General features: G+C 38.6%; 1 protein-coding gene across 12 annotated transcripts in view; it reads left to right on the top strand.

Moving 5' to 3' along the window:
- The window catches only part of Reps2 (RALBP1 associated Eps domain containing 2), a 321,626-nt gene extending 304,381 nt beyond the window's left edge, over positions 1-17,245 (top strand). For all 12 annotated transcript variants that reach the window (XM_050160594.1, XM_050160589.1, XM_050160591.1 and 9 more), the window contains 2 exons: positions 1,914-2,019; positions 11,617-17,245. In XM_050160594.1, coding sequence (XP_050016551.1) covers positions 1,914-2,019; positions 11,617-11,685 — 175 coding nt within the window. In that variant the 3' untranslated portion in view covers positions 11,686-17,245. The remainder of the gene's footprint in view (positions 1-1,913; positions 2,020-11,616) is intronic.
- Positions 17,246-18,148: the final 903 nt, after the last annotated feature.

The raw sequence follows: 18,148 nt of genomic DNA, 5'->3' as shown, positions 1-18,148 counted from the left end.
GATTAAAAGGGTACTAAGAATAATTATGGCCGAGCAGGGTAAGCAGAGTCTTTAATAGGCCCAAGTGCAACACATGATCTTTCTAGTTACACGCGATTTCTCTAGTTACACAAATCTCCCCAGTTACACATGATTCCCCAATTACACATGATTCCCCAGTTACACATGATTACCCAGCTATACATGATTGCCCTAGTCACACATGATCACCCCAGTTACACATGATTCCCCAGTTACACATGATCACCCTAGTTACACACGATCACTCTAGTCACACATGATTATCCTAGTTACATATGATCTCCCCAGTTACACATGATTCCTCAGTTACACATGATCACCCCAGTTACACATGATTCCCCAGCTACACATGATTGCCCTAGTCACACATGATCACCCTAGTTACACATGATTGCCCTAGTTACACATAATCACCCTAGTTACACATGATCTCCCCAGCTACACATGATTGCCTTAGTCACACATGATCACCCTAGTTACACATGATTGCCCTAGTTACACTTGATTTCTCTAGTTACATGCCATCTCCCCAATTACACATGATCACCCTTGTTACACATGATTGTCCTAGTTACACATGATCTCCCCAGCTACATGTGATATCCCTAGTTACACATGATCGTCCTGGTTGCATGTGATCTCCCCAGTTGCACATAATTGTCCTAGTTATACATGTTCTTTGAATTTAGTACTGACTTAGCTAAAGTATGCTGGTACAAAAGTATTCTCTGTTTTCCTCAAGTGCCTCTCATACATTTTGGTACATATTAAAATTCACATTCTCTCTCGCTCCCTGTCCCTCCTTCTCCCTCCCTCTACTTTCTTCCCTTCCTTATAACAAAATAAAAGAGAATTAGGCAGTTTTGCTAAACCAATGTAGAATTTTTTCTTAAGAAAATATTATGTTCTTCTGCACCAGTCTTGTCCACTGAAGTAGATTCCATTAATGCTTCAACAAAGATCATTCAGCTAATAGAAATTATCAGAAAAAATGATTATTAAAAATGTCTTGGAATAACTGGAACACAAATGTTTGAAAAGGCCCAATTTACAGCCTTTATTCAAGTTGTAAAATGGGGAGTAGCTTAAGGTGTAAATAATTCATCCTGACAAATTTGTTTCATTTTGGTGTGGGCCTGCCTACCTCCAGCTGGCTTGCTGGCTTGGGAATATGAAATGTGTTGACCGAGGATTCTGTCCTGCTTGATCCCACAGCCATTCAGCACCAATGAAACACACAGAGACTTATATTAATTATAAACAAGTTGGCCTAGTAGCTCAGGTCTTTTCTTATTAACTAATTTTTACTTCTTTTTTTTTTTTTTTTTTTTTTTTTTNGAGACAGGGTTTCTCTGTGGCTTTGGAGCCTGTCCTGGAACTAGCTCTGTAGACCAGGCTGGTCTCGAACTCAGAGATCTGCCTGCCTCTGCCTCCCGAGTGCTGGGATTAAAGGCGTGCGCCACCACTGCCCGGCTTTAATTCTTACTTCTTAAATTGGCCCATTATTCTTGTCTATGTTAGCTATGTGGCTTGGTACCTTTATCAGTGAGGCATTCTCATCTTGCTTCCTCTGCATCTGGGTGACGGCTGCAGACTGAGCTTTCCTCTTTCCAGAATTCTCCTGTTCTCATTGCCCTGCCTTTACTTCCTACCTGGTTTCCCCGCCTATACTTCCTGCCTGTCTACTGTCCAATCAACATTTTATTAAAATACAAATGACAAATCTTTACAAAGTACAAGACTGTTGTCTCCCAGCAGAGATGTTATTTTTGGACCCCTGGGATGTTAACCTTTGTCAGTTTAGCACCTCTCATGAATCTGAGTTCTGACTTGTGAGGAAGGGTCCAGAGCTCTAAGTCTCTTTTCATCAAAATGTTTGTACTATTTTACAGGCAGTCTTCCAAACAGAAGAAGGCAATTCAGACTGCCATCCGCAAAAATAAAGAGGCCAACGCAGTACTGGCCCGCTTGAACAGTGAGCTTCAGCAGCAGCTGAAGGTAAGGACTGGTTCCCACATTTGGATTCCCTCACTTTACCATGACTTTGTGTTTTGATCATAAATCTCCATTCCTTTTACTAAGATCCACCTTTGTCCTTAATGCTCTCTTAGTTGGTGGAGAATGAGCATATTTAAGTTTCAATGGTTGGTTCTTGAATGCTTAGACTAAGATTAGTAACTTCAATATGGAGGCTGTATGCCATGTAGGAAACAAAGCCACTGACAAACTCTGTATTCTTTGTTGCCCCAAACTTCTGAGTAACATCATACATCATAATTGTTTAGAACTTCTATGAATGATGCTACACTTTTGTGGAAATAGGAAGCCTGGGTTAACCCCTTTTCTGGTATCTTGGAAATAGGTCCATTTCACTTTCTCAAGGACATTAGCCCTGTTTTTCTCTCTTGTTTTTCTCTATCAGTTTCTCAGGCTGCTCTAACTATGTACCACAAATGCAGTGACTTTAAGACAATAGTGCTTTATTTTCTCATGGCTCTGGAGTTTGAAATCAAGGTGTCATCAGAGCTCTGCTGTCTTTGAAGGCTTTAGAGATGATACCTTTTTTTTTTTTTTTTTTAACAACTTCCCAACTCCAGGGAATTCCTGGTAATCCTTGCCATTCCTTGACCTGTACATAAAAAGCTTCACTATCTGTATCTATTGTCACATGGCATTCTTCTGGTGTCTTGTCTGTTATCTGTTCTTATTGTATCTTTCTGATTAAGGGCACCAGCCGCCAGATTAGGGCCCAATATAATATAGCATGATGTCATCCTCACATGATTCTGTTTGCGTGTAAATCCATGTTTACAGGTCCTGGGACTTAGGGCTTGAACATGTTTTGGTGGGATGTATGATCTTATAGGGTCATTCTCACCGTATACTTACACAGCTCCAGCATTAGTGCTTCCCTAATTACTGCTTCATTTCTCTGGTCTCCTTCATATGCATTTTTTTAGAAATTATTCTCACTCACTGTTTTTACTTTCTCACGGTTTTCTCTCTCTCCCATCTTAGTGTGGTCTTGCTGCCTTTCAACATTCTTCTTATGACCAAATACAATGAGCTTCCATTTGTTTAATTAGTTAGTTAATTAATTAACCAACGTCTTAGAGGAATCTACATAAATGGCCATCCTTTCCTATAAATTACTTTTTTTTTTAAAGATGGGGCCTTGATGTGTGGCTCAGGCTGTTCTAGAACTCAAAATCCTCCTGCCTCATCTTCCCGAGCTCTGGGATGACAGGTCTGTATCACTGTGCCCATCTGAAAAGAGTGTTTGTGATTGAGATACTGTGCTTTTCTCCTTTGTCTTCTCCTCTATGGGTGCTGCTTTAGAATTCTTTAGTTCCTTTCATCCATGACTTTCTTTTCTGTGCCTCACACCTCTGACAAGACATTTTATTACAGAACTTTTAAAAACATAGGAAATTTGGAAGCATTGTACAGTGAATATTTGTACAACCACTTCTTCAGTTCTGTTGCTAAAATTTTATTATACTTATTTTATTATATGCATGTCAGTTTGTCTATCTCCTCTAGTCACCAGTTTATTTAAATAAATTACCAACATCTCTAAACATTCTCTAAATACTTCAGCATGCATATTGTTAACTGGAGTTCAAGTTTTTCTTTGAGACTGGGTCTCTTTAAATAGTCCCTTCTGTCCTGGAATTCACTATGTATGCAGAACAGACTAGATTCATAGAGTTCATTTCTTTTACAGATTTTTCTTATGATGTGAAATTTAACACACACAAATCTTAACTGTACACTTTCGGATCTTCTGGCAAATGTATATTCTTTAGAAGCCAGATCTATGGATCAAGGGGCCAGTGCCATCACGATAAGAAGTTTCCTCACTTTCCCTCCCATTTTACTTCTCCCCTGCTACTGGGCAGCCACCATTCTGATTATTTTCTACCACAGTATTGTCTGTTCTGCAACTGTATATGATGGTATCCTACAACAAATACTTTTGTATAAAGTCTTTGAGATTCATTTATTTTTTTTGTATGCATGAAGAATTTGCTCCTTTCGTTACTGCTTAATACCCCACTGAGTGAATATGCCGCGGTTTCATTATCAGGTCTCTTGATGAAAACTTGAGCTGTTGACAGTTTTAGAACATTGTGAATAAAGCTGCATCATCGAACATGTTTCTTTAATAACATATTTGTACTTACTCTGAGAATTTCATGCTATGTGTTTTGATCCTTTCACCCTTCTCCCTCATATCTTTTTTTAATACCCCACTGAGTCAAACTTGTGATGCCTCTATATTTGTGGGTGTGGGACCATCTACTGCAGTTAGCTGGTCAACCTACAAGGCACCACACCCCTAAAGAAAACTGACTTTCCCTTGGGTAGCAACCATCATTTGCCAATAGTTTTTCTGCCTGCTGGTGGGGCTTCTGGGCCCTTGTCATCCATGTTTGAATGTTCACTGACTTGATCTCTTTTTTTGATATTACACACTCTATTTATTTATTTATTTATTTATTTATTTATTTATTTATTTATTAAAGATTTCTGCCTCCTCCCTGCCACCACCTCCCATTTCCCTCCCCCTCCCCTGGTCAAGTCCCCCTCCCTCATCAGCCTGAAGCGCAATCAGGGTTCCCTGCCCTGTGGGAAGTCTAAGGACCACCCACCTCCATCCAGGTCTAGTAAAGTGAGCATCCAAACTGCCTAGGCTCCCCCAAAGCCAGTACGTGCAGTAGGATCAGAAACCCATTGCCATTGTTCTTGAGTTCTCAGTAGTCCTCATTGTCCGCTATGATCAGCGAGTCCGGTTTTATTCCAGGCTTTTTCAGATCCAGGCCAGCTGGCCTTGGTGAGTTCCCGATAGAAAATCCCCATTGTCTCAGTGTGTGGGTGCACCCCTCGTGGTCCTGAGTTCCTTGCTTGTGCTCTCTCTCCTGGTGCTCCTGATTTGGACCTTGAGATTTCAGTCCGGTGTTCCAATGTGGGTCTCTGTCTCTGTCTCCTTTCATCTCCTGATGAAGGTTAATATTCAGGAGGGTGCCTATATGTTTTTCTTTGGGTCCACCTTCTTATTTAGGTTCTCTAGGATCACAAATTATAGGCTCAATGTCCTTTATTTATGGCTAGAAACCAAATATGAGTGAGTACATCCCGTGTTCCTCTTTTTGGGTCTAGCGTACCTCACTCAGGATAGTGTTTTCTATTTCGTCCATTTGCATGCAAAATTCAAGAAGTCCCTGTTTTTTACTGCTGAGTAGTACTCTAATATGTATATATTCCATACTTTCTTCATCCATTCTTCAATTGAAGGGCATCTAGGTTGTTTCCAGGATCTGGCTATTACAAACAATGCTGCTATGAACATAGTTGAGCATATACTTTTGTTGTATGATATGGCTTCTCTTGGGTATATTCCCAAGAGTGGTATTGCTGGGTCCAGGGGTAGTTTGATCCCGAATTTCCTGAGAAACCGCCACACTACTTTCCAAAGTGGTTGCACAAGTTTGCATTCCCACCAGCAATGGATGAGTGTACCCCTTTCTCCACAACCTCTCCTGCAAAGGCTATCATTGATGTTTTTTATTTTAGCCATTCTGACAGGTGTAAGATGATATCTTAAAGTTGCCTTGATTTGCATTTCCCTGATTGCTAAGGAAGTTGAGCATGACCTTAAGTGTCTTTTGGCCATTTGAACTTCTTCTGTTGAGATTTCTCTGTTCAGCTCAGTGCCCCATTTTATAATTGGGTTTCACTGACTTGATCTTGTGCAGGCGATTGTAACTTCTGCGGGTTCGTGAGTGCAATGCCTCTATCATGTTCAGAAAACACTATTTTGCCCTAGTCCTCCTTATAACCTGTGGCTCTTATATTCTTTTTGCTTCCTCTCCAAAAAATGTTTCATGAGCTATGCAGGGAGACTTTATGTATTTGTTCCATTTCTGACAGAGTGCTCCCTAGAAACTTTAGACATGTTTTTGAATAGAAATATATTCTCATTTATCCTAGAAACAGGATTAGTTGAAAATATGGTGTCTTCGTTACTTTTATATTGCTGTGAAGAGATACCATGACCCAGGCAACTTAGAAAAGAAAGCCGTGAATAGCATGGGTTTATTTGCAGCTTCAGAGTGTGAATCCATGAACATTATGGTGGGGAGCATGGCGGCAGGCAGAGAGGCAGAGTGCTGGAATGGTAGCTGAGAGCCTACATCTCATCTGCAAGTTTCAGGCAGAGAGAGGGATTGGGTTTGGGTGGACTTTTGAAAGCTCAAAGCCTGCCTCCCAGTGACACACTTCCTCCAACAAGGCCACACCTGTTCCTTCCCAAGTAGTCCCTACCAACTGGAGACTCAAATATATGAGCCTATAGGGGGGCATTCCTATTCAGACTACCAGAGTAAGTATGTGTGACTGACTTTATTAGAAATAGATGTACCTTTAAAACATGTGGTTATCACATTTTATACTCTACTCATTAATGTGTGAGAATTTTAAATCTTTTCCAACAATTGGTTTTATTTTTGTTGATTTTAACCTGGACTAGGATAAGGTAATTTTTTTCCTTGATGACTAAGTATGTCATTTACTTTATATGTAAAGTATATTTTCAAACTAGAGGACTTTTTGTTATTTTTGTTATTTGTTTTTGAGAAGGTCTCCATGTGTAATCTAGGCTGGCCTTGAACTCAGAATCCTCCTATCTCATCCTCTTGAGTGTTGGGATTTCATGTATGTGCCCCTACATCTGTCTTTTTTGGGGCGAGTTTTTAAATTGAGATTTCATCTACCCTGACTGCCGTTGAGCCGTGGGCAGATAACTTTGTGCACATTTTGGTTGTTAATAATTTGTTAGATAATGTTTGTCAGTATTTCCTTCTAGTGTTTATATCACCTGTTTATGTAATAACTATATATTTTTATGTGCAAATACTTCAAATTTTGATAGAATTCAAATTTGTCAATTTTTTCTTAAGCTTATTACTTTATGTACAGAAACTCTCTCTCTATATATATATGTGTATGTGTATATATATATATACACCTCTAGGTTATAAAATACTTCTCACATATTTTCTTCTAACAGCTTTATTGTTCCTTCTTTTAAATTTTAAAATTAAATTTGTACATGATGTGACATTAGGATTAAGGTTCATTTCCCCCCTTTTAGTATTTCCTTAATCCAGTACCATTTGATGAAAAGGCTTTTCCTCCCTTGGGTCACTTTGGTGCCATTATCCTAAATCTAATGGCTTATAATTGTGGGTTCCATTCTGACTTCTTACTCTGTTTCATTAGTCTTTCTGTGGATCCTTCTGCTACTCTCACACTGTCCTGATTGCTGCTGCCTTATACTGTCTTGAAATGTGGTAATATAAAGATTTCAACATGTTCATTTTCATGATTCCTTTGAATATTTGCATTGTCTCATGCAAAATTGAGAATTGGTAGGAAGGTATCATAAAATACAAACTTGTTAGGATTACGATTATATTTGCGTTGAATCTGTCAACCAATTTAAGGAGAGCTGACATGTTTACCATGTTGATTTTGGTAATCTGAAAGTATAGGAGTTTCTACAACTATTTCTCTTCTAAATTTCTCCTGAGTGGTTTTGAGATTTGAGTATATAAGTTTTGTATATCTTTTGACAAATTGTCCAAAATTTTTGTGACACTATTGCAAATTGGATTTAAAACAATTCTGTTGTTCAGTTGAATTTGTGACAGTCCCAGGATATACAACCAATATTTCTACGTATAAGTCATAAATAATCGGTAATGGAATTTTCTTAAAGTGCCACTTTATGGTAGCTGGCCTCCTCCTCCAAATGAATTCTTTGGTAAAAATCTATCAGAACACACATAAGATTTGTATGCTGGAAACTAAAAAATGCTGTTGAGAGGAATCCAGGGAGACCTAAAGGTACAGATATGCTTTCTTTGTATATTTTGGAAGATTCAATAAAATAGAGTTGTCATTTTTCTCCCCAGTGATCTTTAGATTCATGACAATACTAATTAAAATCCCAGCAGGAATTTTTTATGAATACAAACAAGCTGATCCAAAAATTTGTACGTGAGGGCTGAGGAACTTGGAATTGCTAAACCAATGTGAAAAGGAAGAACAAATGAAGAAATGATTGTCAGGTTGCTGTAATCAAGACAGTATGGTGCTGTGAGTGCATAGATCAGAATCCTGAAATAGGTCACACAGATAAAGCCATTTGCTAAAAGACAACCTAATCAAAAGTTAGTCTCCCAACAACGTGGTTAACAGTTGATCATCTATATGTAACAAATAGGGAGTTTTGATCTAAGTCTCACCCCTTCTTCAAAGATCAACTAAAAATGGCTTGTCCATGTAAATAGAAAACACAAAGCTATAAAAGTTTTAGGAGGAAGCAGGGGAAAAGCCCTCATGATTTGAAGTTAGATGTGATCTTAGTATTTTAGGAATGACTAAAAACATAATCTATAAGAAAATTACTTAGTATAGTAGCTTTCCAAAGACTCTAGAGAATTAACAGACAAATTACAGACGGGGAGGAGATATTCCAGAACTACAAATTTGAAAGAGAACTTGTGCTCTAATTTAAAAAAAATTACTTTTAAAACTCAAAAATAAGTCTGGGGGAAAACCTACAACTATCATTCTACTAAAGGAACTCAGCAAGAAAATGACTAATAATGACATACTGCTATACCCCATAGATCAAGGTCTCGCTCAGCCCTCGTCAGAGAAGCTTCTTGCAGTGGATGGGAACTAACAGAGACCCACAAGTAGACAATATACAGAAAGTGCGAGACTTTGGAGCACTCAATCTTAAATAGAATGTCTTCATCATGCTCCTCCCCTCCAGGACTCTGGAATCCATGTAGAAGAGGTGGGAAAATTATAAGAGCTAGTGGTGGAGGATAACGCCATAGAAACAGCATTTTCCAGATGTAACAAGACTGATGCACACCTGAACTCACAGACACTTTGACAGCATGCACAGGGACTGTACAAGTCCAAGCCAGACAAAAATCCCAACATGGAGAAGGGGAAATGGTCACAAACTTTCACCTCTAATTAAGAAGCTATTTGCAATTGATTCCTGCTGGGAAAGTGAAAATGAGCTTTCTCTAATGGAGCCTCAGTGGGTATATTAACCACACTCCAGGGAAGGTCCCATGGAGTACTTAGCCAATACAAACGACTTGTGTGTGCGTGCGTTCCTTTTGTTTGCTTTTGGTATTTTTGTCTTATTGATTTTCTTTCTTTCCACATGTTTATCTGTTTTGACTTTCGCTTTTTGTTCTTTTTTCTGTTGTTTTCTTTTTGAGAGAGTGAGAAAGAACATGAAGTTGGGTGAGTTGGGAAGTGGGGGAGGATCTGGAATGAGTTTGGGGAGTGTAAGGAATATGATCAAAATATATTGTATGAAAAATTTAAATAAAATTTTTAAAAATAAGAACTATAAAACCCCAAATATCTCAATTTAAAAATTGGCAAAGGACTAGAACAGATATTTCACCAAGGAGGGTATAAGGATGACATATATACATATAACATGGGATTCTGCATTATTAGCTACTTGGAAAATGACAATATAAGCTAGGATTACAGACTGCTGTACACTTATAGAACTGCTGAAACAGAAAATGACACCGTCAATGGAAGGCAGCTGGAGCATCATGCATGGATGGTACGACTACAAAATGGTACCCTCACCCTGGAAAGACATTCAGTAATCTTTGGAACTGATAAGCATTTTTATATCATTTTGCTTCATTTTTTATTTTAGTTGGCTTTATCCCCTCATTGCTCCTTCTGTTTTTTGGGCAGATCAAAAACATTCATTCATTGTTTTTTCGTTTCTTTTCAGTTTTGTTTTATTGAGACAGGATTTTATGTAGCTCTGGCTGACATTAGATTCACTAATGTATTCCTTTTAATTATCCTTCTTTTACCACTTGAGTGCTGGCATTCCAAGCACATGGCACCATGGCCTGTTTGTGTGCTGGGGATGGAACCCTTTAAGGCAAGCATTCTACCAACTGAACTCCATCCTTTTTGTGTATCACATTGACAAAACTCAGTTGCCTCTTTGGAGCCTCTGTTGTTGTCATTTAGTCACCCATATATATCTTCACCCCACGTGTTTAAGTAGATTCCTTCCAGCTTCATTCATGTCTCTGCTCAAGTTACAATGCCTCTAAGCAACCTTCCTTAGTCATACTTTCTTCTCCCCAAACCCACTCTGTTGCTCTCCAGTGAATTATCTTAAATAATGCACTGAAATCTGTCTTCTTCAATTAAATGCCATCCATTGGAATAGAAGCCCTATAAGGGCACTGGCCTGCTCTTCCTTGGGTTTTGCTGATACCATCATAGCGAGAGTAGCATATGATATATCAGATGGGTTGCCAGGAGTGTGACTGAATGAACACTCATTGAGTTCTGTACATTGGGTTTCCAGTGTATGCTGGCTTTCTGAAACATCTGAGAATTGAGCCTTTACATAAGAATTCTTTTCCAAGCCAGGTGATGGTGGCGCACGCCTTTAATCCCAGCACTCGGGAGGCAGAGGCAGGCGGATCTCTGTGAGTTCGAGACCAGCCTGGTCTACAGAGCTAGTTCTAGGACAGGCTCCAAAGCCACAGAGAAACCCTGTCTCGAAAAAACAAAACAAAACAAAAAAAAGAATTCTTTTCCACCTTGGCCAATTCTATTTGAGTGCCTTTATGTATCCTTTTTTTCCCTCTGAAAACTCTGTTTTAAGCCTCAAAGTTTGTTGTGAGCAGGATCTAATCCTAACACTCTGACTGGCTGTGGGAACCTATTTCTCATATTGGGTTACCTTGCCCAGTCTTAATATGAGGGGAGGAGCTTAGTCCTACATCAACTTGATAGACCATGTTTTGTTGACACCCATGGGAGGGAGGCCTTTCCTTTATGAACAGAAACAGGAGGACAGAAATGGGGTGGGGGACAGAGGGAAAGAGAGGAGAGGAGGGAGGGGACACCTCAGTCAGAATGTAAAATAAATAAATAAATTTAGTAAAAGGAAAAAGATACAATTTGAATTTCCAAATAGATTACTATCCCTCTCTTCTTCCTCTTTCCCAGAAATAACTTTAAGCTGTCTGTATTATGTGCAAGAGCCCGGACAAAAGACTTTGGTGGAAGGATGACCAGTGTCTCTTCTTATCTTTCATCCCTACTTAAGTATTATTGTGCCAGAAAAGAAGCCAGAGATCGCAACTAGAAATTTAGTTGAGGTGGCTCATTGGGAGTCTGTTTTACTTTTAGTTCTCCCCCATTGGCTTTTTACTGTTCAATGTCTTTCTCTGCTGCCTTCTGAGCCCATCAAAACAGAGTGAGGCTAAGGCAGGCTTGCAAAGAAAAGTTGATCCATTGCATTCATCATCTTCAGAAAGGCATTGATAGGTTAGTGATTGTGAATCTCTTTGTCTAATCACCAGCATTGAAAATGGTGCCTTCCAGGCCACATCCCTGAGTGTTTGTGGGTCCAGTTCTGCATTTCTTTTGACTGTATAAAGAAATAGAGATGAACCTAAGAAATGTGTTTTCTTTTTCTTTCCTCTGTTTCTTACATTTTAGGAGGTCCATCAAGAACGGATCGCATTGGAAAACCAATTGGAACAACTTCGTCCAGTTACAGTGTTGTGACATCCTCAAGGCTTGAGTGACAGTGGGTGACCTTGTCTGCCAAGATCTTTCTTTTGAGTGTTTGAGCCCAGCTACTTGTCATAGATGTCTGAATGTCAAAAGCTGTGAGCAGCACAATATAATCTGTATGATTTTCTCTTTTGCACTTCTCTTATATATTTTACAGTGCTAGTAAAAATGTCATCAACTGATTATTGCAATTAAAATCTTAATTATCAGCTACATAGGAGGCTGAAGCAGGAGGGTCACAAGTTCAAGGCCATATTGAAAAGCTTATTGAGACACTGTCTTAAATAAAATATAAAAAGAGAGCTAGGGATATAGTTCAGTGGTAGAGTACAGAAAACCCCCAGTTTAATCCTAAGTATCATTTAAAAGCTATAATTATCAGTAGAGTTTATCTCCCATTTAACCACTTTTAAATATTTCTCCTTATTAAAATTGGTCTTCTATCAGATAGTTCAGAGAATTATTTAAAGAATTTATAATTTTTACAGAACTTAATAATATACTACCAGGCTGTTCATTTTATTCTTGGATGTATGTTATATACAGTAGGTTGGCTCCAACTGGATAGTCTTAGGAATGATAATAATAAAAACAAAAGCTGAAATGCAATTAAAGCATCAGATTTATACTGACACTGTACCCTCTACCACTGTATGTCAAAAAACACTTCTCTAGTGCCATTTTGATATATCAGCTATAAATAATACATGACTATTGCTTTTTATTAAATATCAGAATGGGTCTTTATACCTCTGTGGAGTGGAGATTTTGATAATGAACTATTCAACTTGGCCAATCTAGGCCATCAACTTAGATAATTCAATCCTTTTCATGTAAATTTTGGGGCAAGCACAGTTTACTTTAATTGCCTTGCCTGATCAAATTAGTTTCCAGATCACTACTTTTATCCTGCATGGGATAACATTTCTATAAATGCCTGAGCTTGGAAACTACCCATCGAATATGAGTAGCAGATTGCTACCTATTTGTTGTTGTACCCAGGTATCCAGGCTGAGAAGGGAAGGGTAATGGCTACCAACTCTCCAACAATCCCTGATTGTTTGTTGTCTTTATGTTAACCTGGATTTCAAATGTGTTGGACCTGGAGACATCATGAAGGAATGTAATCTTCCCACTGGCTTCATGACTATTTGTTCTCTGTAAAGTGTGCCCGTGGGAAGTATTGGTTTTATACACAGTTCAGAAGATCTCAGCTGACTCTAATGGAAGTGTTATAAAGCAAGTTAAAATTGTTGAAAGTCAGTATCCTGTAGAAATTTAGTAGTATAGCCCAACTGAAAGTAGGAAGTGACTGACATTTAGGGTCACAGGGTTCCTGGTTCACCAGTCAACAGGGCACTCCAATGTTAGCATCACTTTGATAGCATGGCCTGCTGTCTCTTGTGCATTTTGCCAACTTACTCGTTCTTTGGATAGTGGGATGTGGTGTGCACAGGGTACTTTTTGAAATGGTTTTGGATAAATTTACAATATGTAAGATTAAGCTATTAATTTCAATAGAACTGAGAGTGTTTAGTAAAAATAGAAATTTATTTAATACTTCCCTGTTCCTTTGGCAAGCTTTATCAGTAGCTTAACAACAGAAGAGAAGGATTCAAACAGATGATGTTTTTACAAGGAAAAATTGTTGAATCTCTTCCATGCATATTTAAGGATTTGAAACTGATTTGATTTGGGAAGTCTTAAAACTTGAACTATTTCTGCATTTCCTTTTCTCCTTTGGCTGCCTTTTTTGTTGTTGTTCTTGTGGGGAGGGCTTGGGATTGAGTTTAACCCCCTCTAAGATTATGAATGGGTCAGTGCAAATTCCTAGGTGACTTCTTTTTTTTTTATGTGCTGGGACGTGGGGGCTGTGACAGATTTCCAACAGGGTTCTGACTGCAGATGTTCCACAGCACGTTTGCCATTTGGTGCATTCAATACAGGAAAGACTAACATGCACCTTATCTCAGAATCTTCCGGTGCATATGCCCTCATCGGGATAGCACTTCATAGCTACCAACCAGATGCAATCTAAGGGATGCTAGTCTATACTGTGAATTTAAAAACGCTGACTTGCTGTTTCCCCATGAAGTAAATGACACTGGGTGAAGAGATTGGAATTTTATTTAGTTGGCATTGTTTTCCTTAAAGGATAAAACTTGCATTGGACAATCAAGGCCCTCTGAGTTTCACAGCCTCACCAGTAATGCTGTGACTCTGGGGATCAAACCCGAACAGCATCCATTCTGGACAAATTCAGCCCATCACCAATATTTCAATTTTGGCATTGCACTAAAACACTCACCAATAAATAACACACACACACACACACACACACACACACCCCACAGAGTATTCTTAGCTGGACTTAACTTTCATCATCAGTTTATTAGTTGCTTAGAAATAGATTTTTATAATGAAATATTTTGTTTCTATCTAAATACATATTATTATATGACTAGTATTCATCCCTTTTTCTGTGTTTTCTTAGAATGTGCACTTTTAGGGTTACCATACCTGATACTGCTCTTTAGAGTCTTTAACATGATATAGGAAGGCAAATACATTGAAATCACCTATAAAACTGCTCTGGAATTAGTTGCCATCTGTTACAAAAAGAAGCTTCTCTGATGAGGGATGAGAGATGCAGATTCTACAGAATGAAGGCTAACACTGTCTCCATTCATGGGGGTTTAATTGCCTTGTTGCTCAATGGTCTTACTGCATGGGGATTCTCCAGTTCTACAGATGAAAGACAGTAGTAACTGATTGTGGGCTTATTGGGGTCTTTAGCATCTCTTGTCAGTGGTGAACAGCATGTGGCCACCTTTCTATCCATAGACCTAAAGCAAAAACCAAATGGTAAATAGCAAAAATGGATGTGTAATGTGATAATCAAGGCAGATATTTGTTCTAGTTGAAAAGATCTAAGCACTTTATACGTATCAAACAAATGTTTGGTACTAATTGAGAAAGGAGTCCGCTAAGTGGAAGCTGTGCCCGTGTGACTGTTAGAGCTAGGCAGGGCCAGTGTTTCTCTCCTATAGCTAGCATTTGAAAATTACAGCCCTAAGAACTGGGAGCTTTTGGCCCAGGAATTCACAGAAATATTTAGCTAGTGGTAGAGTTGGGATGCTAGCCTGATTTTATAGATTCCAACTTAGTCCGCTATCCTAAAAGTAGATTAGGAAGCCTTTTCTATTTATCATGTTGAATTTTATTGACTTAAAATTAGTCTTTAAGTATAAACGTGTCTTCTAGGGAGTTTTAGGTCTAGACATTTCTCTCAAAGTTAAATAAAATTAAAATTTGAGGGAAAATAATATTATGAAACTACTCTAATGCCTCACCTTTGATGATGTAGTACGTTGCTTTAAATCTTGGCAGAACTTCCGACAGCTATTGCTTTGAATAGATTCCAGTCCCATATTTCTGTGGGCATTTACTTTCTAAAATATACTACTATGGTAAAAGTGAACTCGATATGTAGTAGCTTCTAGTTTTCTCCAGTATATCTTTGGTCGCTTGGGTCACAAATGTTCCATTTTAGCACATTTTAGAGATAAGTAATCAAAAACCATGAACTTTTCTTTTGACTTCCTACTGATGTCTTAACTATTGTAAAATAGTTTTTTTTGCTGTGTTTAATTGTATAGTATTTCTGAACATTTGTCTGTATCCTGAATGGTCACATAGCCGTGGACATAATAGATACATAATTGGAATATCACTTAGAAAATATCTGGAATTGATGTGATTCTTGCAATCAAGAAAGACATTTGAAAATGTCTTTTTTAAGCTCAATTATAGTATTAACACCTTAAAGCTAAAACATTTGTTCAACATAAACTACAGTCACACCTCTGACTAGATGTCACCAAGGAAATGAGGTCTTACAAATGTAAAAACAATTTACCATCTTATCATAAATAGATTGTCCTGTATGACTGACAAAGAGGCTCATTGGGTTGTGGTTTGAGCATTGTGGGTGTGAAGAAAAAGAAGTAGTGGCTAAAGAAATCTCCCCCTCTCACTAAATACAACACGAGTGGCTTTCTTTTCTCTTTCCAGCTGATTAATTCTATTTCAAGTGTTCCCTTAAAACTCAGGCTTCAACAGATCAGTTGACTTTCCACTCCAGTTATGAGTGTTATAGTTTTTTGTGTCATGACTCAGTGTGATTGAAGTTCCTAGGAAGAAGTGATGATCTGGATGTGTGCAATTTTCAGCTTGCACATCTTGCTTCTCTTTCATCATGGGCTTATGGAGACAGCCCACTAGCATAGACAGGTTGGTCACTGATGGCAATTTGAATGAATATTACAGTGGACCATTCTGCTTCACTTGTTTCTGAAGAGAAATGCATCTAATTATACGAATCTCTCAAGAGTAGCAGACAAGGAGGACCAGACTTTAAAAACAAAGCATGCAGATTCTGAGAGCTGATGCTCAGCCCCAAACAGGCTTTCAGAGGACATCTTATTAATATGTTTGAAGCAGCCACTGTGTGCTTATGAGCTGGGCAGCTCGGGTAGTTAGTTTTAGGCTTGTGGGATTACTGTCTACTTTGACTAAACACACATGGTGGTAAAGGACACATGGACATCTTTGCCTGTTGCCATTGCTGGTACCCGCTCTGTCTGCAGAAGCCTAACTTTCCTGGCGACTATTGGAGAATGCTTAGTTTGCATGTCTTGTGATTTGTCCTGTCTTGCTCCTAGTTGATATCATGGCTGTGGGAAGTTAGTGACACTAGGTTTATGACTCTGAAGACCAGAGGACAGCAGGCTTTAAGAGGGCTTAAAGGGGTTTGAGGACTAGAGTAAGAAAACCCTCAGGTACCAGGTTCATAGCAGTCTGGGCTAATAGGGCTAGATCCTAAAGTTCTTTCAGGGAGCTCTGTCATGAGACTGAACACAGAACCTATCATATGCCACTTTGATCAACTAAGTTGTAGTTTTTGTTTCAAGTTAACTTATGTATCAGCTTCCACTGAGCCTATCTTGGGAAGCAAGAATACCCTCTTCTTTAGAACTAGAATTGCCATTCTTTTCATCTTCAACACAAGTAAGGTATGTAAGTGAGCCAGAGGCAAAAAGAGCCATTTTAGCCTTCATAGTTATTGGCTAAGAGAGATAATGAGCTGACTGTCTATTTTAACCTTGAAGGTAAAAATGTATATTATATTTTTTCACTGCAGGTACATGTAACAGTAAACAGTGTAACAGAAAAGTATATATTTGATGCTTTCTGTCTTTTCATGATCTTGTGCTAACAAGTTGTGCTAATATTTAACTCAGCCAGAGTCTTGTTTATTTGCTAAGCATTGGGAACATTCTGTGTATTTACCTTAAGCATAAATAAATCCCCGAGAGTGCCCTATATTTGGATTGTGATTTGTAGACTCATGCTAACTTTACTGCCTCTTTTTCACACTTGTTGAAAAATCTGTGAAGAACATAGTAAGTTAAGGATTTCCAACTTGGAAAATGTACACGATGTGAAACTGGGGTGCTATGTTAAAAATAAATATGATAACTAAATGGTTTTTATGGCGTCCTAATGTCAGTATTTTCTGGTTTCTATTTGGTCTTGTGTGCACTTAAATCAGGCAATGTGAAACGAGTGGGAGGGTCTTTCCTTTGAAATCAAAGTTTGAGGTTTAGTTGTTTTACTTCCTGGTGATTTGCAATAGGTTCTTTAATATCTGTAAACAGTAAACACTTAGCAGTCATGGGACATCAGGGCAGACTCCATGTGAACTTTGAAGATCTACTGACTGGAAAGTGGACTCAATCTGGGGCCAGGTTACTTGCTTTATCTCCTCAGTTTTCTTTTAGTTGGCAAATATTCCTAAACTGGGTTATTCCTGTAATGCCACCACTTTAGAGGCTGAGGCAGGAAGATCACACATTATTGACCAGGCTGAGATACATAGTGAGTTAAAGGACAGTGTAGGCTATATAGTGAAACCATGTCTCAAAAACAAAACCAGTATGCCAGACTTTGTTGATGCCCCAAAGGAGGCCTTGCCCCCTCTAAGGAATAAATGGGGGTTGGGATCGGGGAGGTGGGGGAGGGAAAAGGAACTGGGATTGATATGTAAAGTAAAAAAAATTAAATAAAAATAAAAACATGTTGAAGGATATAAAAAAAAAAACAAAAAAAAAATCAATGACAACCAGGAGTGTTCCCATCATGGTGTCCTTAATGACTTTTCTGTTTTACTGTGATAAAATACCTTGACAAAAGCAATTTAAGAGAGAAAGGGTTTGTTCTGGCTCTTGGTCACATTGCATCCACAGGTGAATGCATGCTCAGGTCCCTTTCTCCATCCACACGTACAGGATGGCATCCAGGGAGTGCTGCCATCCACAGTGGAGGAGTCTTCCCACCGCAACTGATGTAATCAAGATAATTCCCTAAATATGCTTAGAGGCCCATCTCCCAG

This window comes from Alexandromys fortis, unplaced genomic scaffold (assembly GCF_014885135.2).
Source record: "Alexandromys fortis isolate MF-2015 unplaced genomic scaffold, M_Fortis_MF-2015_v1.1 scaffold_120, whole genome shotgun sequence".
Taxonomy (NCBI): domain Eukaryota; kingdom Metazoa; phylum Chordata; class Mammalia; order Rodentia; family Cricetidae; genus Alexandromys; species Alexandromys fortis.
Note: the sequence above shows the minus strand (reverse complement) of the source record. Positions and strands in the feature narration are given on the sequence as shown.